Consider the following 27,442-nt stretch of genomic DNA (forward strand, 5'->3'; position numbering starts at 1 on the left):
CACACACTGAATTGGGGTTAATATACTGCCATAGATTGAGATTTGATCATCTGACAGCAAGAGTGGAATGCTAATGTTCCTCAGGTTGGCAGTCTGTGACCAAAGGACTATCACAGGGATTGGTATTTGGGACTGAGCTAGTTACAATCTACTTCAGTGATTGGTCCAAAGGAATCATTTGCAATATTGCCCAGTGTTTTGATGATACAAGATAAAGTCAGAATTGCAAGGAGAATGTGAAGAGGCTTCAAGGGGATATAGCCAAACATGCAAATGGGTGACAAAACACAAGATGGAATATAATGGGGAAAAATGTGACGTAATTCACTTTGGTACACAAAACAGAAAAGTAGACAAGTGTTTAAAATAGTGAAAGATTGAGGATTGTTGACATTCAATGGATCCTGGTATACAAGTCACTAAATACAACATGCTGTTGCAGCCAGTGAGTGGAGAGGCAATTGACATGTTCCTGTTTCAAGGAAGATTTAAATTCAGGACTCAGGAAACCTTCTGCAGTTATTTCAGACATTGGTCAGATTGCACCTTGTGTCCTGTGTAGAATTTAGGTGTCCTTACCAAGGAAGGAAGCATCTTTGGGAGAGCAGAAAAAGATTCACTCCACTATTTCCAGAGATGACTGGTTTGCCATTTGATTAGATGAGTAGACCTGGCCTGTATTCTCAAAAGTTGAGAAATGAAAGGAGATTTCATTGAAACCTACTAAATTCTTAAAGTTTGATAGGCTGGTGGGAGTTATGTTTTCCCAGACTAAGGAGGCTCCAACCAGGGTTTATAGTCCTGGAGTAGTGGTTCGGCTGTTTAGGAACATGATGAGAAGTTTCTACTCGGACAACAATGAAACTTTGCAAACATCTTTCTCTGTGTTAATGAGGCTCTGAAAGAAAACAGGAGATACAGGCAAAGTACCAGGATTTGGTGTTGAGGAAGAATATCAGCCATGATCTTATCAAATGGCAGAGCAGGCTCAAATTGCCAGTGGGCCTCTCTGTGTTCTACTGTCCTTCTGTAGCAGTAAGTGCAAGAATTGAGACATCATCAGTTTGTTTTCAAAAATACTTTATTCATAGCCATACATGAATACTTTGGTCATTGGTGCATCTCCATCTTAACCGCTCCTCCCAAACTATTGCCAGATCCTCCATTAGTTTGTAGTAGTGCTGCTGACAGCTCATTGCCCCTTTCCTCAATATTTAAGTCCAACACTTTGCATGCAGTCACGTGGAATAATGGAAGCAAATAGTGTGAAAGAAATTTGAGTGTCAGCAGCCATTTCATTCACTGTAGAAGAACCGCTGGCAACCATTTTATCTACAGTTCCCAGGAAAAGGCAACACACGACTCATCTGAGTTGCATATCATAAATAGACAATTTAAATTAAACAGGACCACCTGCAGACCACCTATGGACCTCTCATTTACTGTACACAAGAAATGGATATCTCCCCAGAAAGATCATGGAATATTTAAATATATTTTATGTATAAAAAATATTTTAAACTCCTTGTGATTTTATGAAGATTTTCATTAAAAATGCAAGAAACTATGCAGGGGACAACCCACAATCTAACCTGTATTCCGTAGTGTCACTTTTTTTGCCCAAATGAGCAAAATCCAGATGTTCTGGATTGTTCTTGCAATTGAGGGTGTGGTTGTGTTGAGACGGGGAGGGCATCTCCAGGGATGAGGGACCCTCTTGCTTTGGCCATTGTAAGGTCTCAGGGTGAATGGGCCGTTAGGGGCAGCAGAGGGCTGGGTTTGCTTTTAACTTGGAGGACTCGGGATTTTAGATTGGGGACGATGTCTGGGCTGATTGATGACTAGAAACCCTCTCTATTTTAAGGAACCTGGGGCCAGTTGTATATCTGATAGTCACTCCTGGTGAGCTGCAGATGTTTGTACTGCAGTGAATAGTCTGGGGCCAGTTTGCGACATTTTGGCAAGTTGACTAAATTCTACATCAGAAGTACTTTTAACCCAATGATGCTCCTGCCTTACATTTTCAGCATATTCTCCCTCTTTTCTCTCGAGAAGAGAGGAAGTGACAATCCACATTCACCATAAGGCACCTCACACTCACCAGATGCAAATCAACAGGCTTTTATTGACATATCCTGCCTTCACTTTGCTGCATACTTTACCATCATCCTCAAAACATGCTGGTTTGCACTGCATTAATTATATCCAGTAGGCCTCAATTGTCACCACTTCCATCTCTCCATGCCAATAAACCCCCATCACCTGCTGGTCACGCCAGACTGGCAGTTCACTGCATGTTACAGCCCTTCATTACATTTTGGTGCTATGTTCCTGGTATCATGTATTGTTGTTGCACACTTTGTCATGTCCTAGCCAGAATTACATCCTACTTGCATGCAAATCAGTCTGACAACTTCTCTCCCACAGGAACAGTAAAATATCATTGCTTACCTACTGATCTGTCCTACAGGTGGAGCAACTCATACTCCACCCCATCATATTACAGAAACCCAGCCAATACTACAAGCCTCATGCCACCTCAATGGGCCTTCCTTGATATTGGGATAATCTCTTGCTCTCCACTGTTTTCAAGCAAAGGCTTTGGAGTTGCGTTTTCAGCAGCTAAACGATTGTAAGGATGAGCCAAATAAATATAAAAATCACAAAGAGTTTAAAAGTCCAACATGTAAACACGTTTAGGAAGGCACTTGTTAATCAGCCGATAGACAGAATGATGGGATTGCCCCATAAGGCAACAGGAAATAGCTGAAACCGGTAACAATATGTAAGCACATGTCCCGTTCAATCAAAGACTACCTAAAACAAGTGAAATGTCCTGCCTGACACCACAGCATACTTACCCTGATTTATCTGCATTTCCCAAAGGTCTAACCTGTTTTTAACTATGAATTGCAATTTCTCTCTCGTGCCTGAAACTACAGCAACCCATGCTGGATTATTCTCCCCTCGGCTTCATTCTTTCCTTTCCAAAAGATAGAGATCCGAATTAATGTATTACTGTAAAGCATCTTATATAGTATATTACATTCTGCAACATTATTAGCAAACTATCTTTTTCCCTTCAGGGTCACCCCTCCCTCTGTCATGGGCTGTCAAATTCCCCTGTAGGCATGTGCTGCTAATGGCTAAGCAACACCACCATCTACTGAAGCAAATCTGACATTGCAGACTGCATTGCACTGATATAAATGACAGCAAGAATGAATCAAAGTGCATGAACATGCACAGAATAAGGAATGCGTCTGTATTTCTTTGGAGAAAACTTTCCTTCATTGGAAAAGTAAAGAAGGTAAGCAAATCACTTCTCACTCATGGAAGATATGTGGAAGAGAAAAATCAGGAAAAAGCCAGTCATACCCTCCTGAATGTTCAGCCTAACATCCATTCACAATTTGTGCTTTAGGTGCCCATGATATTTTCCTATGCCCATTGCTATCCAGGGGGTGAATCCTCATGATCAGATCCCCCAAAGTACTGCAAAAATGAACAACATCATCAGTCAAAAAGAGAAAGGAAAACTCGGAGCAAAATAAAGGCCGTTGAAAACAGGTAGAAATTCCCATTGAAGACAGAAGAAATCTTCATCTCCAAGTACAGGTGAAGCTAGTATTCCTGGTGCGAACAGCTGTCACTGCTTTCCATCAGCTGACTGCCAGCCAGTCCTGACCGACCAGAGCATCAGACATCGTGGAGTTTACAGGTTCCCAGTGAAGCACAAGAGGAACAGGACATGCAGCACGATAAAATATGCGGCAAACAGCAACTTGGTCCGATATCGGGCGTGGAACAGAGAGCAAAACGACCTCACATTGGAGCTCCTCCGCGTCTGATGGCAAAAAGTACAGAACAATAATTAGCACATACCAGAGAATGGACATACTGCAATGGCCACACTGAGCCAACTGGAGGGCAGGGCTGGGCATTCGGCAGCTCGGGGCTGTGGACATGCCGCAGTGCCCACAATGGGCCAGCAGGGGAGGGGGGGGGGGATGTTGCACAATTAATACTGGGTCAGCAATGTACTGAAAGAGCCTGTCATTAGGGAGATTCAAATCTTATGAGGGGTAGCATGGGGCTCTGCAGTGTGAGTGTATCGAGTGGCTGCATTGTATGATGATGTGAAGGGTGTGGATTGGCATATTGTTGACTTGTGGGGAAATGTTCATCACTGTGGGACCACAGAGTCGGGTGTACTGGAATAAGGGGACCTATTCTTGACAATATGTGCATCAATGCCAACTTGTCTCCTTTGCAGGGGTACTTACCTTACTCGGAGTGGCACTCTCCGGTAGATCTATCAACAGGGAATGCTCTGTCAAGCCTGAGGCATTGAGGTTCCTCTCCTGGGCACTGACCCACTCGCTCAGCTCCGCACTGAAAAGCATCAGACACCAGGAACTGTTAAAACCTCTTCCTCAGCTTCTTACCATCTCACGATCACAATACACCTACTTGATAGCAAACAGCACTGTGTAACATGATATATTACTCCTGTAATATTCCTGAGACATGCACACTGTTAGCTGACACACAGTAATAGTAGTAGGTGTTCATCTCCTCCAGTCTGTTCAGTTAGGCTTACATAGAAACGTAGAAAATAGGTGCAGGAGGAGGCTATTTTGCCCTTCAAGCCAGCACCGCCATTCATTGTGATCATATTGATCCACAATCAGTAACCTGTGCCTGCCTTCTCCCCAGATCCCGCTAGCCCCTAGAGCTCCATCTAACTCTCTTTTAAATTCATCCAGTCAATTGGCCTCCACTGCCTTCTGTGGCAGAGAATTCCACAAATTCACAACTCTCTGGGTGAAAACGTTTTTTCTCACCTCAGTTTTAAATGGCCTCCCCTTTATTCTTAGACTGTGGCCCCTGTTTTACTTACTTTCACTTCACATCCTCTATACCGTTGCACCTTTTATCTAACAAACATAGTACAATATCTGACTTGACTTTTCCAGCTCAATCTCGGCTTCCGAAGACTCCTAACACAGCTCCAGACTTCCAACTGTTTTGGGATGGCATAGCTCCAGATTTTATTCCAAATCACCTGCTGTAATATTAAACCTGCATTAGACAGTTGTGGGAACGTGTGCAGAACGGAGGAATTTGGAAAGGTGGGATGGTGCCGTGAAGGGATTTGGGGAAGGTGGACTTGAACGATATGAGAACAAGGTGGATATGTGGGATTACTACAGATAAGATAGGAAGGGACAAGGAATATTGGGGAGAAAAGGGGTTGAGAGATTTGGGAAGCAGAAAGAGATGGCTGGAAGCTGGGTCAGTTGGTATAATAATGCAAGTTGACTAAGTGGCTGTAGGTACATGGAATGAAGATGGCTGGGTGGAATTAATCTCTAAAAACAGAATAAATTGCTTAATTTAACCCTTAGCACCTGAATTTATAAATGGGTACTTTTGCACATCTGTATTAATACAATTTCTTACATCTCTAAATAAAAAACACTTTTCTCTTGACCATTCTTCAAACGGATTATAAAATACGATGTTGGTTGGGAGAGGAGGATAAGAGAATTGCTGATCCTTCTTTCTTTTATTCACAGGCTCAAGGTCACTTTTTTTCTTACCTTTTCAGTTGATGTTCAGCAGAGAGAAGGGCTTCTTCAGCTGCCAATCTCTTTTCCTGTTCTTCAGCCAGAAAGCCCTCCACTTGGCTCAGTTCCCGCTCAGTTCTGTCCTGTTCCTGCTTAGCTTCAATTAGCCTTTGAAACACCAACCGAGAGAACAATTTTCATATCAACATGGAATAAGGAGGAGAACATTTTTCCTCATGTTCTACTCCTTTGCTGCTTTTGCCAATCACCATGATGATGTGCCCTAGTTCTTGACCAAATGGCAACACACTATTTTCTATAAATTACTATCAATACACTTACTTCATGATTTAAAATACCTACATCAGGTCTCCTCATAACCTCTTCAGTTTCAAGAAATTCACCTCCAAATTCTCTAGTTTAACCATTTAATCAAAGTTCCTCACCCGTGTAATAATTTTCATAAAACACTTCAACCCCCACATGGCAAAGAATGCAATTGGTCCCCAATTTTAATAACCTGCTCATGCCATCTCTCTAATCTTCTCACAACTCTCCCCCCCCCCCCCCCCCCCCCCCCCCCCATGCCTTGAACGGCTTCCCGAGTGATAGGAGCTTGGTCCCCATAATCACTTCCCATCTACTAAGAGACAGGGAGTACAATTTTTCTGTTAGGTATCTAATCTTTGGGACCAGTGACCATAAATCTATTTGTTTTAAAATACTTATGGAAAAGGATAGAACTGGTCCACAAGTGAAAAGCCCTAACTTGAGGCAAGGCCAATTTTTATGGTATTAGAAACTTTCAAAAATTGATTGGAGAAGACTGTGAGGAAAGGGATGTCTGGTAAGTGGGAGACTAAAGAATGAGAGAGTGATAGTGAGTGAAGGGCAAGGGTGGCAGGAGTGGTGAACTCTAGATGATAGCTATCTACTATCGCAACGTTTAAGAAGCACTTAGACAGGTATTTGGATGCGCCAGATTTAGAGGGATATGGGCCAAACATAGGCAGGTGGGACTAGTGTAGGTGGGACATGTTGGCCGATGTGGGCAAGTTGGGCTGAAGGGCCTCTTTGATAACAGATATTGATGAGATGACTCTCTGATAAGAGATATTGAGTCTCTGGCCAAGAAAACTGAGCCATATGTCAGGTATAGGCAGAAGGGATCAAGTGAATCTCTTGAAAGGTAGAGGAGTACTCCTAAGAGGAAAATTAGGAAGTCAAAAAGGAAACATGAGATAGCTTTGGCAGATAAGGTATGAAAATCCTATAAGATTTTACAAAAATATTAAGGGCAAAAGATCAACTTGGGAGAGAATAGGGCTCTTAAAGATCAACAGTCATCCATGCGTGGAGTGATGGGAGATGGGCAATGTCTTAAACAAATATTTCTCATCAGCATTTACTGTAGAGAAAAAGACTTAGATGCCAGGGAACCCAGGGAAGTAAATAGTTTTAAAGAGAGTCTACATTACAGAAGGGATGGTGCTGGAGGTCTCAAACCATGTAAGGTAGATTAATACCTGCAATTGAACCAGTTTGTTCTAGGACAGTATAGGAAGTTCAGAAAGAAATTGTAGGGATATTTGTCACAGATGAAATGCTGGAAGACTAGTGCCGAGTCCACTGTTGTTCATTATTTATGGTTCGTGAGTTTGCAGATGACACTACAATTTGTATAGATTTTTTTAGATTTAGAGATACAGCGCAGAAACAGGCCCTTCGGCCCACCGGGTCCACGCCGCCCAGCGATCCCCGAACACTAACACTATCCTACACCCACTAGGGACAATTTTTTTTACATTTGCCCAGCCAATTAACCTACAAACCTGTACGTCTTTGGAGTGTGGGAGGAAACCGAAGATCTCGGAGAAAACCCACGCAGGTCACAGGGAGAACGTACAAAATCTGTACAGACGGCGCCGTAGTCAGGATCGAACCCGAGTCTCCGGCGCTGCATTCGCTGTAAGGCAGCAATTCTACCGCTGCGCCACCGTGCCGCCCTACAATCAGGGACCTGATCAAGTGGACAACCAAGATCATCTAAGATTATAACTGGGTTAATGGAGCCACGAATGGCACATAAGGGGAATAAGATGAACAGCCAGTCTTTCCCACAATATAGGGCGAGTCAAAAACTGTAAGGCATCAATTTTAAGGTGAGAGGGAAAGATTTAAGAGACCCAAGGAGCAACTTTTCCACACAGTGGGTGATGCATAAATGGAACATGCTGCAAGAGGAAGCGTCAAGTATAATTACGATATTTGAAAGACACTTGGGTAGGTACATGGAAAGAAAAGGTTTGGAGGGACATAGGGCAGGCACTGGCAAGTGGGATTAGGTTGGTTAGGAAACGGTCCGTATGGAAACCTCAGCTGAAAGGTCTGTTTATGTGTTGTATAGGTCTATGACTTGAACATCTTTCAAGTTCCTGCTCCCAGTTCTCTGCCAGTCAAACCCTCTTCTTTCCGAATCTGTGCTCTCTTCTGGAATATAATGGTTTATACAGAAATGTTATATTTTTAGCTGTAATACGAACATTGACACTACCACTGATATGTACTATTGCATCCTCGAATTTGCAAGGGAGCAGTATGCTGTGCTACTATTCACGTTTACTGCCCAATGACGTGCTGCAAAATCAGCTTTCCAGATAAATATGAACAGTTGTGGTGTCTGACAAAGCTCGGCTTTAGCATGCAGAGTAACTAATTGGCATCAGAAAACTCTGATCACAAATTACAAAGCTAAAGGGGTAAGAGAAGGAAAATTGGGAATGGCAAAGTGAAACAAATGCCCAAGTAAGCATAGGCAAGATATCAGGTGTCTCTGCCCTGAGCAGCAATATTCTATAGTGTCAAGGGCAGAAAAATGGTGTTCCAGGAATCAGCTGTACCATTGCATCCAAAAGCACAAAAAACTGGACAACTGAAATACATCAACAAATACTGGGGATACCAAGCAAGCCATGCAGTATCTGTGGAGACATACTGGTAATGTTTCAGGACTTTGACCATTCTTCAGAATTGTTCTCCACCTGCTACTTTGCAGACAATATTAGAAGATTCTGTCCCACGTTTTTACCTTTGTTTCAGCTGTTTCAATTCTGTTTCCTTATCCTGCATCTCAATCATGTCCTTTTCCTGAGGGCCACCAGGTGCAGTGTCAACCATGACTGTCTGAATGCCCGAGAAATAAACAAAATCACAAGAGGGTTCAACAAGGACAATACAGCACTCAAAATGTCACTGCACTGCAGCAAGACCCATCACACCATTACACGATGAATCAAAGATATCTTGTTATATTATACAGGACAATAGATACACAAGAGAGCAGTTCAGATCTGAATCTAATCAAAAACATTCAGTTTACATGATGAATGTAAAATGGTCTTGCTCTTAGGTACGGATTGCAGTTAAAGGTGTTTGAATTGCATGAACATAAAATAACAGCTCTACAAGCCAGACTTTAACAGGGATATGGAAGGGCAGGGATCAGATATGGAATAAAATTATATATTGCAACTCTTCCCATGCTTCATTTTTCTCACATTAATCATCACCCAGCATCCTGACACCAGGCAAATATCTCTGCAAGGACCTCCACAATTACCTCCCATGCTTCCCACAATGTCCGTGGATGTTCTCAGTCAGATCCTGGGGCTTTATCCATCTTAATGCACTTTAATACCTCCTCTTTGATAATTTGAATATGCCTAAGACATCAAACTCATCAACCCCAGTTCATTAGTTTCCACGATCTTCTCAATAAAAACTTGAGAAGTATTCATTTTATATCTCTCCCATCTCTTACATAGTGGTTCTACATAGTAAGCCAATCGGATCTTTAAGGATAACTATTGTGTCCCCTGCCATGTTTTTATTCATAATATACTTGAACAATCTCTTGGGATTTTCCTTGACCTTGTCTTACTAAAATTCATGGAGTCAAACCCTCTGTCCTAGCTTAAACAACCAATTCAACACATCCTCAAATAACTCCATTAAGTTAGCGTACTAATGGAGTACATGACCAGCTGCAGACAATGCCATGCTGACTGTCTCTAACTGCTCCATCCTCTTCCAAATGCAAGAAATCATTTCACAAAGATTCCTCTCAAATACCTACCACGGATGTGTTGCTCAACAGCCTATAATTTATTGGATTACCATGACCTTTCTTAAACAATGGAACAACAACATTGGCTCCTCTCCAGTCCTTCGGGATTTTTAGATTTTTTAGATTTTTTTGAGATCTTAAGATTTTAGAGATACAGCGCAGAAACAGGCCCTTCGGCCCACCGGGTCCGCGCCGCCCAGCGATCCCCGCACATTAACACCATCCTACACCCACTAGGGACAATTTTTACATTTGCCCAGCCAATTAACCTACAAACCTGTATGTCTTTGGAGTGTGGGAGGAAACCGAATATCTCGGAGAAAACCCACGCAGGTCACGGGGAGAACGTACAAACTCCGTACAGACAGCACCCGTAGTCAGGATCGAACCCGAGTCTCCGGCGCTGCATTCGCTGTAAGGCAGCAACTCTACCGCTGCGCCACCGTGCCGCCGATCTCATAGAGAGGATACAAAGGCCTTTGTCCTTTGAAGGCGCCTGCAATCTCCTCTCTTACCTTACTCAATATCCCATCAGACTCACCTTCTTCTCATTCAACAGCCCCGTGGCCACATGCAGTTGCCGTTCAAGGGATGAATGATTGGACTGGAACTCGTTCAGTCGTTGCTGCATGTCACGCAGGCTCTGTGTTGTGGCCCGCACCTGGGCAGAGAGTGCAATCTTTTCCTCAAACACCACGGACATCTGCCGATCAAGTGGAGAGAGCAGTGGTCAGGGTAGGTAAAAACAAGGAACACATTTCAATTAACATGTGATATCAGGAGTAAGAACAGTTTCATCCCATCTCAGCAAGAATCAACTCCCAAAATTTCTAAATGAAAATCTGCAACACACCTTTTCTGTAGTTCATTTGCATAACGAAAATACCATCAGCCTGGTATTTAGTAGTAATCTCAAGCTCACTTGAAATTTAGCAGCTTTGGAAAAGGTTTGAGGTTAAGAGAACTGGTTCCTTCTTAGGAAGGAGCGGGGAGCCGAATCTTCAATGCAGAGGGGGGGGGGGGGGGGGGAGAGAGAGCCAGCCCCTTCAGTGTGAGGGGTGGGGAGAGTGTCAGCAACTTTCAGTGTGAGGGAGGTGAAGATTTGGCACCTCCGTGGAGAGGGGTGTGGAGTGAGCCAACCCCTTGAGTGGGAGGGTAGGAAGGGTGGGAATGTTAGCACTGCAGTGGAGTGGTGGAAGGAAGGGAAATGCCAATATTTTCAATGGTGCCTAACTATCAGAGGAAGTGACAAGTTAATGCCTTTGAGCAGGAGTGAACAGTTTCTCTCTCAACTAGTCACACATTATAACCTCTTTCTAAAACAAGTTTCCAGATACTATCACTTGGCTCACTGCCAAACCAGTTCATACAATAAAGACAGGTATAGACACAGAATGCTGGAGTAACTCAGTGGATCAGGCAGCATCTCAGAAAGCTAGGTCCTTGCAAAGTACCAGGAATCCAGCAAAAGTAACTCAGAATGTTTTTGATTTAGCGCAAGTATTTGCAAGCTGATCGTGTTTTTTCAGCCACCTCTCCTGGCAAGCATGAAGATCACATTAGATCTTAATCCAGAATTTTGAGTGCAAGCGCCTGTGCCAGTTCTCCAGGATTGTCTGGATGAGACAAAGATTGACTTATATCAGAGTAATGGCAAGAGCAAAGTATGGAGGAGAGAAGGAACTGCCCAAGATCCAAAGCATGCCACCTCATTTGTGAAACACAGTGGTGGGAGAGTTATGGCCTGGGCATGTATGGCTGCTGAAGGTACTGGCTCACTTATCTTCATTGATGATACAACTGCTGATGGTAGTAGCATAATGAATTCCGAAGTGTATAGACACATCCTATCTGCTCAAGTTCAAACAAATGCCTCAAAACTCATTGGCTGGGAGTTTATTCTACAGCAAGACAATGATCCCAAAAATACTTCTAAAGCAGCAAAGGAGTTTTTCAAAGTTAAAAAATGGTCAATTCTTGAGTGGCCAAGTCAATCACCTGATCTGAACCCAATTGAGCATGCCTTTTAAATGAGAGAAAACTGAAGGGGACTAGCCCCCAAAACATGCATAAGCTAAAGATGGCTGCAATACAGGCCAGGCAGAGTATCACCAGAGAAGACACCCAGGTGGTGTTCAAGAATCACAGACTTCAAGCCGTCATTGCGTGCAAAGATATGCAACAAAATACTAAACATAACTACTTTCATTTGCATGACATTGCTGTGTCCCAAACATTATGGTGCCCTGAAACGGGGAGACTATGTATAAGCACAGCTGTAATTTCTACATGGTGAAACCAAAATGTATTAAAGTGGCCTTTATTAAAATCTGACAATATGCACTTTAACCACATGTGATTTTTTTCTATTACAAATCTCAAATTGTGGAGCACAGAGGCAAATAAATAAATGATGGGTCTTTGTCCCAACATGATGGAGGGCACTGTAGTTAATCTGTGCTCTGCCTCACCTTGCTGTTGAGTTTCTGGATACGATGCTCCTTCTGATGCAGCTCCTTCAGGCTGTCATTCAACTGGTCCTTCAGCTGTCTGTTCTCAGTCTGCACGTCTTCTTTACGAGTCTCCCCAAGGTTAGCTGCCTCAGCAGATCCCTGTTTGACAGGTGTGATAATGTATTCAGAAGGTGTACAAATTATGAGAGGAATAGATCAGGTAGGCGCACAGAGTCTCTTGCCCAGAGTACAGAAATTGAGAACCAGAGGACATAGGTTTAAGGTGAGGGTGCAAAGATTTAATAGGAACCTGACGGGTTTAATAGCATCCTTTTCACACAAAGGGTGGTGGGTGTATGGAACAAGCTGTCAGAGGAGATAATTGAGGCAGGTACTATTGCAACATTTAAGAAACAGTTAGACAGGTACATGGATAGGACAAGTTCAGAGGGATGTGGGCCAAATGCAGGCAAGTGAGACTAGTGTAGCTAGGATATGTTGGCAAGTGTGGGCATGGGCAAGTTGGGCTGAAGGTCCTGTTTCCACGCTGCAAGCCTCTATCATCATATGCAATACGTCCAGACAGTGCAACTCAATGTGGCCACCAAGGGCTTCACAGCTGAGATTGGCTATTCCACCAGCTGGGAGGTGGAGGAGATGGTCAGAATTGACTCATATGAATTTAAGAAATTTGGCACTTGCACGCTGTATGTTTCTATGTAGCACAGCCCTGGGATAGATGCCGGAACAGCCTGCCCCTCACTCCTTTTATCAGCCATTTGACAATGTCTCGCATGGGAGGCTGATCCCAAACACTGCAGTCCACAGTCGATGTTAAATTGGTTGCAAAACTGGCTGGCTAAAAGAAGGCAGAGGGTAGAAGTGGAAGGGTGATTTTATGAATGGAAGCCTGTCACAAGTGTTGTACTACAGAAATGAGCATTTTGGCCCTTATTGTTTGCTACATATGATTACGATATAGATACTAATGGAAGAGGTGTGATTGGCAAGTTTCAAGATGACACAAATAAATGATGGAATAGTAGAGTGCGGAGGATCGTCGCAGACTGCAGAAACGTATTGATCAGTTGCTAAGTTGGGCAGAGCAACAGGAAATAGAAGTGCAAAGTGATTCTATTTAGGAGAACAAATAAGGATAAGACAAATACACAAATGATAAGGCCCTTGGGAATATTGGGCAGCAGAAAAACATTGATGTAAAAGTCTCAAGATACCTGAAGGTGGCAGCACAAGTAGACAACATGGTAAAGATGGCACACAGGATGCTCGCCTTCACACTCGGGGCAGAGAGTAAAAGCAGAAAATGTATGGTTCAAGCTTTATCGAAAAATTGGTGAAGCCACTTCTGGAATATTGAGTACAGTTTTGGTTATGATAGTATAGAAAATCCGAGATTCATCAAGATATTGCTTGAGGTGGAATATTTTGGTATTGAAGTGAAAATGAAAATGGATTGCGTGGGTTTGTTTTCCTTGGAGTGGAAAGTTCTTATGGACCTGATAGAGCTTTGCAAAAATTCTGAGGGGTATACGAAGTGTAGACAGAAGTAAACATTTTCCCATAGCAGAGAGACATTTGTACAAGGAAGAAGAAAGAGGTTTAGAGGAGATGGAAGAAATAATTATTTCAGAGCATGATTGGCATTTGGAACTTAGTGCCTGAGCAATGGTGAAGGCAGAGACTCCGACAATATCTAATAAGTATCTAGATGAGCATTTAAATCACTTAAATGTAGAACGGATCATTGTTAGCTTGGAGAAGGTGACAACAAAGCAAACACAGACAGAATGTAATCAGGGGGACAGTAAGGCTGGTTGGAGAACTGGGAAGGGGGAGGGATGGCGAGAGAGGGAAAGCAAGGGTTACTTGAAGTTAGAGAAGTTAATATTCATAGCGCTGGCATGTTAGGGAAATTGGAGGAACAGCACCTCATATATCGCTTCGGTAAATTGGAAGAACAGCGCCTCATATTTCGCTTGGGTAAATTGGAGGAATAGCATCTCATATTTCACTTGGGCAGCTTACACCCCAGGTTTAGGGTTAGACCCAGTTCAGTACCTGCTGCATCAACTTCAGCCTCATCTCCTGGCACATGCTCTGAAGCTCGTGGATCTGTTTGTCTTTATCTGACACAGCAATCAGATACTGTTCCTTCAGCCTTTCACTCTGTGCAACAAAGGATAACTTCTCGGACCTGCAATACATAGCAATAGAATTTTATACATGGCAGAAGATCAATGGGATAGCATCCAAACTTGTTTGGTTCTCCTAGTGCTTTAATAGAATTCTATTTTCAACTTCCTTTCACAATGTTATCTGTAGAATATTGACCATCATCGGCTTCCCCTTCCTTCACTGCCAATGGGATCTTCAGAGTCCATATTGACTGCCACAAAATAATGTGGATTTTGAAGAGAACCTTTGTGAACCAAATAAATGTTAACATTTCAGAGATTCATCAACAAAATTAGATAATTCAGTCCATCTCAGCCATGTTGATAAAAAAAAACGCTACTACTTCTTGAATAAGACCACCACTTGGTAGAATGTTTGTTGCTCAAGCCTATGATCTTGGGGAAGCAACAATGAAACTGTGCTTGGGATCTAAATAAAACCAAAAAGGTGAGAGGGTTAGAAGAAACTCCAGAAATGAAAGAAGCAAAGAATCAAATAATTACCTTAGGTGTCCTAATTCTTCTTGGCAGGCACTGTGTTCTTGCTTCAGTTGTTCCTGCATCATTTGGTAATTAGCTATCTGTTGCTTTTGATCTTCCAGTTGGATTTGGAGCTGAGATATTTCAGCTGTCTCTTCCCCAATCCTCACATACTGCTGCTGGAGACTTTTCAACTCCCTCAGCTGTAACCGAAAATTGGAAAAATGGAACAACACAAAATACTGCACCGAACAGTTAGGTGTCAAGAATGCAGATGACCAACACAACTGAGATCATGACACCTTGGGACATGCCAAACCCTGTAGAATGTTGATTCAGGCAGGGCAGATTGGGGACACAGCACCAGCAGAATAAAGGACACAGCATTTACATTGCAGGCATGGATAAGACATTGCAGGGATTTGGCCCCAAGGTGCACCACCTTCCCTTTGACTTGTAACTCAAATGTTACAATTAAAGTTTGCATTGAGCTGGTTTCAAGTCCACCCCTCTCACCTTTAGCACTATGTGGATATAGTTGTCAATTTTTAGTTTTTTGTTTTTTCCTAAAGATGCCCAAATTGGAGAGGGGGGGGGGGGGGGGGAGGAATAGCAGAATTTTGTCCCATTGTCTCTTTTTGGGTCATGAATGAAATAATTTTTGCATTTTCAGATTTTACCAGCAAAAGTCTCTATCACCATCTCTGACAATGTAGGACAATAAATAAAAGAATAACTTTGCTAAGATCTCCAACTCCAAATAAATATTTCTAAGAAAATACTTTATGGAAATTTCCATTGACTTACAAATATCAGTTAAAAATCTGAAAAAAATCCAGCAGATGCTGGAAATCTAAAATAAAATCTAAAATAAAAACAGGAAAATACTTAACAGGTCAGGTATACGTGTAGAAAGAGAACACAGCTAAAGTTATAGGTCAAAGAATATGTGCCAGATTAGGATGAGAAGACCTGAAATAGTAGCTCTGTTCCATTCTCACAGATGCAGCCTCAGCTGCTGGGTGTTTCCAATGTATCTGTTTTTATATTCAAAATATCTTTACAATGTTCAGTGTTAAAAGAAGCTAACATGCTTCATTACTCCTTGTTTCCCATCCTTCAACCACCTTAATTTTGAATACCTTTTCCTGCTTATCTCTAATTTCAATCGTTCCAACATGGTAATTATAGTTTCACTACTCATGTTCCAAATGCTGGAATCTCTTCTCTATACTCTCCAACTCTACATATTACTACACTGTACATTGAAAAACAATTGGAAAGGGATTTGAACACAAGGATGAAATGTTAATACTGTACCATTACTGGCCAGGCAACAATGACAGTCCAGAAATTCAAAAGTGATAGGTAAAAGGAGCAATGTATGTTGGGATATATATAGCTGAGCCCAAGGTTAGGACAGTTGAAAAGGAAATAGAAAAATGTAGTTTGAAGATGTAGGAAAGTCCACTTAAAGCTGAAAGTGACAGAAATTATAGTTACCAGTCTATCGCGGTCATTCTGCAATGAAGACAAAGCATTTCTCAGACTCTGCACTTCGCCAGGCTTTGAAGAAAACCCCTGCTTTACTTCATAAACCTTTTTGGTTTTGGCCACTTCATCCATCAGTCTATCCCTCTCATCTTGTAGGGTATTCACTGTTTTGGAAAATGAATTTAACTGAATGTCTGAGCTTTCTAGTTCTAAGGTTAAGTCATGAACAACTTGCTGTTTGGAAGAAAGCAGTGCGTTCAGTTCATCAATGCGGGCCAACAGGCTGTCTTCAATGGTATTGTTGTTCCAAGCTGTCAACTCAGTGGAGAGACGGTTATTCTCTTCCACCAACTCACAGCATTGGGATTTAGATTGGGATAGCTCTTGCTGCAATTCGTCGCTTCTGCCCTTCTCCATCTCTAAGTCATACATGTATTTGCTCTGCAACGTCTCAAATTGAGCTAGGAGATCATCTCGGTTGTCTTGCAATGAACTCATGGCTTTTCCAAAAGATTGGTTCTGTCCCTGGAGGTGATCAATATTTTCGATCGCTTCTCGCAATCTCTGCTCGGTGTCCATTAGGTCCCTTGCCAGTTCAGCCACTCTCTCCTCTGCTGTTTCAGTTTCATTTCTCATGATTCCATCATTACGCTGCAAATTCTCAAATTCCTTCTCATACTTGGCTTCAGTGTCAATGAGCTTCTGCCTTGTTTCATCTTCAACCCTCACGACTTTCAGCTCGAGCTCAGCTGCCTTTTCCTTTACGGAGAAGAGATTGGTCATCAGTTCCTCCACTTTGGTTACCTTTTCATCCAGCTGTTGCTGGAGTACTTGAACAGGCCCACCACTTGTTAACCTTTCTATTTCTTCCTTCAGTCCATCAATGATTTTATCTGTCAACTGCAAATGTTCATTTTGTTTCTGCTTCCCTTCTTTCAGTGTGTCATTTTCCTGCTCGAGTTCTTTTGAAACGTTCTCCACTTTTTGTAACTTCTTTTCCACATCAGTTTTCTCATTTTCCAATACTTTATTTCTCTCAAGCTGAATTTGTTGGAACTCCTTGTGCTGAGAATCCTTCAATAGAATCACCTGATTGAGATCTTCTCTGTATCTCACAAGCTGTGCATTGAGTTTGGCATTTTCAGAATTCAAATCATCCCTCTCTCCTTGGTGGCTCCGAAATTCGTTCTTGAGTTTATTGTTCTCAGTGGCAGCCTCCTGAATCAGCCGGTCTTTTTCTACAATTGCATCAATGTGTCTTTGCTCCAGTTGTTTGTAGTCACTCAGCACTCTCTCCCGGTCATTCTGGAGAGATGCCATGGACTTTGTTAATGATTCCAGCTTCATCTTGTGCTGCTTTAATTCCTCTTCAGTTTGTCTCAGCTTTGCATCTAGATCTTCACTTTCCCTCCGCAACGTTCTGATTGCTTGCTGTCCTTCTGATTTCTCCTTTTCCAACTGTTCAACCTGTTTCTCCCAGTGCCTTATTTCTTCAGCATGTTGTTGCTGGGCTTCAGAAATAGCATTGGAAACAGCCTCCTCTTTCGCTGCCAGAAGCGCAACAATCTTTTCCTCTTTTTCTCCGGTCTCTTCATGGAGTCTCTCCATTAAAACTTTGCAATTTTGGAGGTCAGATTGCTGCTGCTCACAGGTGAGCATATAATTCTGTACCTCTGCCTCTCGCTCGCTTAAATCTTTCTCCATGTTTCCCTTGGTCACCTCAAACTTCTCCAGGGAACTGTTCAAACCAGCAATTTGTTCTCTCAGATTTTTATTTTCCTCTAATAATTTCAATTGTTCATTCTGAGAATCCTTGTGTAGCTTCTGGAATTCTTCAGATTTTGAGAGGAGGAGCCGGTTTTCATCTTGAACCTTTTGCATCAGTTGCCTCTGATTTTCTTCTTCAATCCTGAACTTTGATTCCCATTCCTGCTCACTGTGCTCCAACCTAAAAAATAGATCCGAAAAATTAATAATACATTAAAAAAAGCAAAGTACTGGAAGTACTCAGCAGGTCAGTGAGCATTTGCGGTGAGAGAAGTAATGTTTTAGGCCCTTCGTGTTCCAAGGTCATCAACCTAAAACATTAACACTGTTTCTCTCTCCATAAGTGTTACTTGATCTGCTATGTGTTTCTGTCATTTGCTATTTTTCATTTTCTAATTTCCACTTGCAGTACTTTTGCATTTTGCTCCACAGTATTAAGGTATGGCAGTGAAATTAAGACATTTGAAAGAAATTTTCTGATAGAGCCTCAATTATTACAAAAAAATAATCTATATAATAAAAGTTAAGGACATAAAAGGTGACATTTCAGATAATTAAGCGTAGAACATTAGGTTAACATGTGAATACATTACATTTGGCATAAAATTCATACAAGGTCATGAGGCCATGAGTGATAGTAGAATTAGGCCAGTCAGCCCATCAAGTCTACTGCTCCATTCAATCATGGCAGATCTCTCCCTCCTAACCCATTCTCCTGCCTTCTCCCCGTAACCTCTGACACCTGTACTATTCAAGAATCTATCTATCTATGTCTTAAAAATGTCTACTGATTTAGAAACAAAGAACATAGGTGCAGGAGGATGCCATTCGACCCTTCGAGCCAGCACCGCCATTCATTGTGATCATGGGTGATCGTCCCCAATCAATAACCCGTGCCTGCCTTCTCCCCATATCCCTTGATTCCACTAGCCCCTAGAGCTATATCTAACTCTCTCTTAAATCCATCCAGTGATTTGGCTTCCACTGACCTCTGTGGCAGAGAATTCCACAAATTCACAACTCTCTGGGTGAAAACGTTTTTTCTCACCTCAGTTTTAAATGGCCTCCCCTTTATTCTAAGACTGTGGCCCCTGGTTCTGAACTCGCCCAACATTGGGAACATTTTTCCTGCATCTAGCTTGTCCAGTCCTTTTATAATTTTATATGTTTCTATCAGATCCCCTCTCATCTTTCTAAACTCCAGTGAATACAAGCCTAGTCTTTTCAATCTTTCCTCATATGTCAGTCCCGACATCCCATGGATCAATCTCGTGAACCTACGCTGCACTGCGTCAATTACAAGGATGTCCTTCCTCAAATTAGTAGACCAAAACTGTACACAATACTCCAGATGTGGTCTTACCAGGGCTCTATACAACTGCAGAAGAACCTTTTTACTCCTATACTGAAATCTTCTTGTTATGAAGGCCAACATTCCATTAGCTTTCTTCACTGCCTGCTGTACCTGCACATCAACTTTCAGTAACTGGTGTACAGGAACACACATGTCTCGCTGCACCTCCCCCTTACCCGACCTAACTCCATTGAGATAATAATCTGCCTCCTTGTTTCTGCCGCCAAAGTGGATAACTTCACATTTATCTACATTATACTGCATCTGCCATGCATCCGCCCACTCACTCAACCTGTCCAGGTCACCCTGCAACCTCCTAATATCCTCTTCACAGTTTACACTACCACCCAGCTTTGTGTCATCCACAAACTTGCTAGTGTTGCTTCTAATTCCAGCTTCCAAATCATTAATATATATGGTAAACAGTTGCGGCCCCAACACCGAGCCTTGCGGCACTCCACTCGCCACTGCCTGCCATTCTGAAAAGGACCCGTTTACTCCTACTCTTTGCTTCCTGTCTGCCAACCAATTTTCTATCCATGTCAACACCCTACCCCCAATACCATGTGCTCTAATTTTAGTCACCAATCTCCCGTGCGGGACCTTATCAAAGGCTTTCTGAAAGTCTAGATACACTACATCCACTGGCACCCCTTCATCCACTTTACTTGTCACATCCTCAAAAAATTCTAGAAGATTAGTCAAGCATGATTTCCCTTCCATAAATCCATGCTGACTTGGACTTATCCTTTTACTGCTATCCAAATGCACCATTATTACCTCTTTAATAATTGACACCAGCATCTTTCCCACCACCGAAGTCAGGTTAACTGGTCTGTAATTCCCCATTTTCTCTCTTGCTCCTTTTTTGAAAAGTGGGATAACATTAGCTATCCTCCAATCCACAGGAACTGATCCTGAATCTATTGAACATTGGAAAATGATCACCAATGATTTGGTCTCCAAAATGATTTGGCCTCCAAAGTCTTCTTTGGCAAAGATTTCTACAGATTCACCACCCTCTGACTAAAGAAATTTCTCCTCATCTCCTTCCTAAAAGAACGTTCTTTAATTCTGAAGCTATGACCACTAGTCCTAGACTCTCCCACTCAAGGAAACATCCTCTCCATATCCACTCTATCCAAGCCTTTCACTATTCTGTACGTTTCAATGAGGTCCCCCCTCATTCTTCCAAACTCCAGCGAGTACAGGCCCAGTGCCAACAAACGCTCATCATAGGTTAACCTACTCATTCCTGGGATCATTCTTGTAAACCTCCTCTGGACCATCTCCAAAGCTAGAACATCCTTCCACAGATAGGTGCCCAAAATTGCTCACAATATTCCAAATGCGGCCTTACCAGCGCCTTACAGAGCCTCAGGATTATATCCCTCTTGAAATAAATACTCGCATTGAGTTTGGTTTCTTTACTACCGATTCGACTTTCATATTAACTTTTTGGGAATCCTGCACCAACACTCCCAAGTCCCTTTGCACCTCCGATTTCTGGTTTCTCTCCATTTAGAAAATTGTCTACACCTTTATTCATATTACCAAAATGCATGACTCCACACTTTGCTACATTATATTCCATCTGCCACTTCTCTGCCTACTCTCCCAACCTGTTCAAGTCCTTCTGCAGAGTCCCTACATTACCTGCCCTTCCACCTATTTTCATATCATCCGCAAACTTGGCCTCAAAGCCTCAATCACCTCATCCAAATCATTCATATATAATGTGAAGGGTAGTGGCCCCGGCACTGACCCCTGCAAAAATATAACACTGATTTGAATAAAACTACTTGCATTATCACTAAAGTGACAATGGTGAGTAAGGTGGGCCTGAAATTGTCGTGCAATCGTGTACCGTTTTGGCTGAAGTTCAGTCACAAACAAGATAACAAACGAGAGTTTTAGTATATAGATAAACCAGCAACTAGTATTTGGTCTAAAACAAAAGGATCATCTATCAAATATCTTTGTCTGTCGGCCATACATACTGGGAAACCAGAGGGAATACCCATCTTTTTTTTCATACGCAGCCAATGTGACACATTTGCTTTTGCTTTACCTCGAAAGCTTGATTTTCAGTTCCTCATGATGAATGGTAACCTGCCGTAGCTCATCCCTCAGCCTGTTGCAATAGTCTTCTTTTACCCTGACCTCTTCTTCTTTCTTCAATATCGCCTCATTGAACTTGATTTCCCACTTCTTCGACTCATCAATGATTCTATCACGGTCATTCTGCAAAGAGGACATACTGTGGCTGAAAGCTGCCAGCCGGGCCAGACTTTGATTGAAATTTGCCTGACTCTGATTGGTTTCTTCTTTCTTCTTTTCCAACGTGCCCTGCAATGTCTCAATAGAGTCTTCAGCATGCTTCTTCTCACGCTGCAAACTTTCAACTTTCTCCTGCATGTTTTTCAATTCCTTTCTATGTTGATCTTTTTCTAGATTAAGCCTTCTCATTTGTTGTTCTTCCATTTGGTTGGTTTGCTCCCTGGTCTTATCCTCAAGAATTTGGAATTCTCCCTTAAGTTTCAACTTGTCGGCCAGAATTCTAGCTGCCTCACTTTGAGCGTCATCGAATCGGACTTTATAGGAAAGCAACTCTGATTGGGCCTTCTTGCATTCATCCAATTTTGTTGTTGTTTCCTTCCTTGCAGCATCCAAACTCTTCTGGGTCTCTTGCTGAACAAATTCCAATGCCTTGATGGTTTTTTCCAAACCACTGATCTTCTCCTGATACCGAATGCAATCTCTCTGCAGCTGCTTGACCTCGTGGTGTTTTTCCTTAAGAAGCTCCTGTAATTCTTTGTTGTGAATTTTACTCCCTTCTTTTCCCTTTTGCATTGACTTCACTTTTTGCTCAAAGTCCTTTTGCAACTTGGCTGCAACTTCTGCCTTGTCTCTCTGAAGTTGCCTCACCTCTTCTTCCAGTTCATCAACCTGTTTCTGATACCCTCCCATGGTTAGTTCTAAATGTGATATCTTGTCATTATGCTCTTTTGATTCCTGTTGATAATTGGCAATGCTACTGTTAAGCTCCGCCAACTGATTCATCAGTCGCTCTTCTAGATCATCTTTATCCAAATCTGCAGATGCTTTCTCCTTCTTTACCTCATCGACTTTCTGCTTTAATTGGTGGTTATCCAGCTCTAGTTCAGAGACAGTCTTGTTTATGTGTTTCCATTCGTCCTTACTTTTAACAAGTTGCTCTTCCAAACTGTCTTGTTCACTTTTCACAAGTTGGTTTGTTTTCTCCAATTCATGCATCACATTCTCTGTTGTTTGCTTGTCATTTTCCAGCTGTCTTAGTTCTTCCATCAACCGTGCCACTTCTTGTCTGCTTTTGGTAATTTCATTATGGTCGCTAAGATCTTGAGGTCCCTCAGAAGAGGCATGGATTGCAGCTGACTTTGCTGAAGAACCTAATTTACGGCTGAATTCTTGTTTAACTTCTACTCCAATGGATGTATCGAAAGCTTCTTGCATTTTAATTTCCTGTTCGTGACTGATGTTACTTTGATATTGGTCTAAACCTTTTCCCCTATTTTCCAGCTTCTCAACCATCTCTTTCAGCTCCAGTTTCAAAACATTGGTCTCTCTCTCCAAAAAATCCCTTTGAACTTTTAATGTCACAAGTTCTTTCATCACCTCTTCTGTTTCCCATTTTGCTTTCTGAAGTTCCTCCTGAGAATGTCTTTCTTTTAAGTCTGAGGATTCACTTGGCATAATCTGTATTCTTGGTTCGGACTGCTGTTCTGACTGAAGTCTCTCAATTTCTTCTCCAAGTTCCATGATTTTTTGCTGCTTTGATTTAGCAAACTTCCTCATTTTCTCCTTCATTCCCCCCTGCTCTTGTATTGCCTCCTCGAGTTGCTTTTCAATCACTAGTTTCTCAGCTTCAGCCGATTTAATCCTACCGAACAATTCCTGCTTCTCCAGTTTACCAATCTCCAGTACATGACGCATCTTCTCAATCTCACCACTAACATTTTCATAGGACTGCAGAAGTGTTTCATACTCCTTCTGCAATTCTTCATGTCTCTGTTGCCAATCTGAGCTCTCTGCCTTTTGTTCACCTTTTAAGACCTCAATTTCCTGTTGCAATATATCTTTTTCTTGTGTTATGCCATCAATGACCAGCTTTAAGCTCTCACATGAAGCACTGATATTTTGGTTCTCTACCAATAACTTATCCACTTCTATGATTAATTTTTCTTTTTGCTCCTTAAGATTTGACAATTTTGTCAACAGGTCTTCTTTATCCTGACTCAGGTCTTCTGCGGCCTGCTCCATTTCGCTCAGCTTCCAACTTAATCCTTCTTTCAATGTTGTTACATTGTCCAGCTCTTCCTTTAGTGATTTGTTTGCCTTCAAATTTTCTTTGCGTGAGATTAAGGCAGCTTGTAGCTTCCTCTGCATTTGTTGTTTAGACTTTGCTTCTTCAGTATCTTCTTCTTGCTTTTGCCGAATTTCCAAGATCTCTGTTTGAAGAAGTCTTCTTTCGTCTTCAAACACTTTAGCTTGCTCTTCCATTTGAGACTGTAGAGTATTTACAAAATCTTGTTTCTCAGAGAGCTTCTGTTCCAGGTTATCTAAAAGTGCTTTTTTTTCCTGCAGCTGAATATAGAAATATTCTCTTTCTTCATCTTTTTTCTGCAAAATTACTTTTAACTCCTCATATTGCTTACTTAGAATGGCCGTGTCTTCAGAAACATAACTTTCTGCTGTGGTTGTCTCTAAAGCTTCTGCATGTGATTCTGTGTTCTGATATCTTTTTCTCAGAAGTTCAACTTCTTTAAGTAACTCTTCCTTCTCCAAACGGTGGGTTTCTAGCAGCTCAGAGATTTTATCCTGAGACATTGCTGTTTCTTCCATATTTCTCTGTTCAAGATCTGCCAAAAGCTGCACTTTTAATTCAAGTTCATATTTTTTATTGGCGACCATCTCAAGTTCTTCCCTCAATCGCGCCCTCAAAGGATCTTCACTTCTTGGTTCAAATACTTCTCCATGTGCCTGAACCACCTCTGTTTTCGAAGACTCCACCAACTCATAGCCCCAATCTAAATGCTGATCCCTCTCCAGCAATTCCTTCTTTGGGATACTTGCTTCCTCAGACTTCCTCCGTGGTAGTTTTCCTGGATGCAATTCTCCAGCTGAAGGAGGCTCCTCTTCCAATAGCTGGAGCTGCTCTTTCACTCTTAAAAGTTCTTCACAAATTCTTACTTTCTCCTGACTTTGTTGATTGAAATTCTCAAGCAAAGCATTATATTCCTGCTTCTGTTGTTTCGCTTGTTCCCTAAGGAGTCTATTTTTCTCCTGAACCTTTTTACTTGTGTCCTTGCGCAAACTGACGGCTTCCTGAAGCTTCTTCTGCAGCTGATCCTTCTCTTGTTCCAAAATGGAGAGCTTAGTCTCAAGCTCACTTTGCTTACTTTTTACTGAACTTTCCACTGAGGCAGTGAGCTCAGGTACAGTTTCAGAATCTATTTCTGTGCCCTCGTTCTTACCATCCTTCTCTTCCATCTCATGTTGTAATGTTGCCTGTTGAATGGCCAACTGCTTGGGCAACGTCGTTCCTTCCAGTGAATTCACCTTATCTGCCTTTTCCTGGAGCTTTTGTCGCAGATCCTCTACCAAATTCTGAAGGTGACAAACAGCATCCTCTTGATCTTGGAGAGCTTTCCTAACATTCTGCAAATCTGCTTCTCTCTCTGAAAGCGTCCTAACTAGATCAACTGTATGTTGATCCTGGATCTGAGTTTCTTCACATGGCATCACTATCTCTGCAGATTTTAGGTCACTCCATCCCGCTTCGTTTCCTGATGGAGAGCTTTCCTGTGTTTCAAAGTTTTTATTCAGTGCTTCCTGTTTCATTTCTTCCACCTTTTTTAAAAGCTCTTTCCTCTTTATCAACGCTGCTTGTAGTTTTCTTTTTACTTGCTCATTCTCCTTTGTTAGGTTTTCTACTTGCTTCTGTAAACCATTTTTCTCCTTTTGTAACAGGTCAAATCTGTCGATGCTACTTTGTGAAAGGTCAGTCTGTTCTTCATCCTTGGTGGATCGCTCATGCTCACTGATGGGTTTCTCCTCTTCTTTACTCTCCTGTTCTCTTTGCAGCAACAACAGCTGCTCCTTCAACTGTTTCAGTTGGTTCCCCAATGAAAATTTATCTTCGTTCAATTCTACCATTTTCTCGGACATACGCATAGTGACCTCAGCTATTTCTCCATCCTTTTCTGACAGACTCACCTGAAGTTGCTGAACTTTGCTTACATTTTCAGAAAGACTTTGCTGCGCACACAGCAATTCCTGCTCCTTGAAAGCCACCTTCTGTCGAAGCTCCTCAATTTTGGATTTATCATCTTTGACAAGCTGTTCCATGTTCAAGGATGCTTCTTCCTTCTCTTGTAACTCACCTCTCAAACCTGTAATGACTACCCCTTGCTCAGTGACCTGACACTGGATGATGTCCATCTCCTGCTCCAGAGCTTCAATTTTCATATCCTTTGACCTCGATTCATTTTCTGCACTGCAAAACTGCTCTTGCAATAAGCTATTCTGCATACTCATGTTTTCTAAAACCAAAAGGCTCCTTTTCCCTTCATCAACAGCCTCTTCCTCCATTTTTGTCAGTTTTTCTTTTAATTGAGGTAATGTGGACAATTCTTCACTATAATGTTGAATCTGACTGAGAAGCTCGTTCTTCTCTTCACTCAGGTTCTTAATGGCTTCCTTTGCATTCACTGTCTCTTCCTTGTAATCCAAAATGACCTGATTTAACCTCATCAATTCCTCATGTTTATCCTCCAGCTGCTTGCTGTAGGAGCCCTCCACCTCTTCCAGGTTCTTTTCAAGTTCCTGTATGCGCACTTGCAGTTTCTCAGATTCTTTGCTTTGAACCACATGAAACTCAGGAATACTTCCTGAAATTCCACTATCCTGCTCATTTCCTAAGATCATTTGTAATCCTTCGTGTGTGGTGGAGCTGTGATCCAGTTGTTCCCCAGATCTGTACATTTCTGTGGTGGAATAGATATGCTCTTCTAGATGGACAACTGTTGTACTCCTCTGTTCTACTTGAACAACAGAAGTAGTCTTCCCCTCCAGCTGTACAGAAACCATCGTGCTCTCCACTTCACCTGAACTGGCCGTTTCTTTCATCATCATGATGGTACTCATTCCTTCCTTCGTCTCTGCATTTATGTTAAAATTCTCATTTATGGCCAACATAGCTTCTTGTTGCTCAGGTATAAGTTGATTTCTATCCTCCAAACTTTGTTGGCAGACAATCCCCTCTTCTGACAATGGTGAATGCTGCCTGTCCAACACCTGCTGATTCTTTTGGGCTTCTGCCAGTTGATGTGTAACTGGAGCAGGCTCTTTGTCTTTGTCAGAACTGGCCCTCAGCAGGGAATCAACCTCAATGCTTTCCTCAGTCTTTGCTTCAATGTGCTGAATTAAAAAGAAAAAAGTAAAAGTAGATGTTCAGTTACTGCTGTACAAGGAGAAGTTCAGAAATGGTGAATATTTGGTTAAATCAGACAGGGGATATAAATAGCCAGATACATTACAATTCAGACTTCTTGTCTATTTGCAATTTCCTTTGTCTTCACATTAGCAAAGAAACCATCAGCCAGAATTCTGGAATAAACTCAGGAACACTTCTTGCAATTCCACCACCCTGCATTTTCCCCCAATAAAGCTATAGTTCTCCATGTGAGATGGAACTATATTCTAAAGTTAGGCACGAGGGGAACAAGTAAAATATAGTTCCTATATTCTTGTATGGCAGAGATTTCCACAGATTCACAACTCCATCTCAATCCTAAATGGCCTACATTTTTCCTGCATCTAGCTTGTCCAGTCCTTTTATAATTTTATACATCTGTATAAGATCCCCTCTCATCCTTCTAAACTCCAATGAATACAAGCCCAGTCTTTCCAATCTTTCCTCATATGACAGTCCCGCCACCCCAGAAATTAACCTCGTG

The 27,442-nt window shown here is 42.0% G+C and overlaps 1 protein-coding gene across 1 annotated transcript in view; it reads right to left on the reverse strand.

Moving 5' to 3' along the window:
- Positions 1–1,063: 1,063 nt before the first annotated feature.
- Positions 1,064–27,442, reverse strand: part of LOC144604853 (golgin subfamily B member 1-like) — a 58,840-nt gene continuing 32,461 nt past the window's right edge. The window contains exons 14-23 of the mRNA XM_078419617.1: positions 21,514–26,903; positions 16,331–18,269; positions 14,852–15,030; positions 14,232–14,367; positions 12,171–12,311; positions 10,241–10,402; positions 8,662–8,756; positions 5,607–5,741; positions 4,287–4,395; positions 1,064–3,847 (exon numbers count right to left, since the gene is read on the reverse strand). Of these exons, the coding sequence (XP_078275743.1) occupies positions 3,716–3,847; positions 4,287–4,395; positions 5,607–5,741; positions 8,662–8,756; positions 10,241–10,402; positions 12,171–12,311; positions 14,232–14,367; positions 14,852–15,030; positions 16,331–18,269; positions 21,514–26,903 (8,418 nt within the window). The 3' untranslated portion in view covers positions 1,064–3,715. The remainder of the gene's footprint in view (positions 3,848–4,286; positions 4,396–5,606; positions 5,742–8,661; positions 8,757–10,240; positions 10,403–12,170; positions 12,312–14,231; positions 14,368–14,851; positions 15,031–16,330; positions 18,270–21,513; positions 26,904–27,442) is intronic.

Source organism: Rhinoraja longicauda, chromosome 23 (assembly GCF_053455715.1).
Source record: "Rhinoraja longicauda isolate Sanriku21f chromosome 23, sRhiLon1.1, whole genome shotgun sequence".
In the NCBI taxonomy this organism is placed as follows: domain Eukaryota; kingdom Metazoa; phylum Chordata; class Chondrichthyes; order Rajiformes; family Arhynchobatidae; genus Rhinoraja; species Rhinoraja longicauda.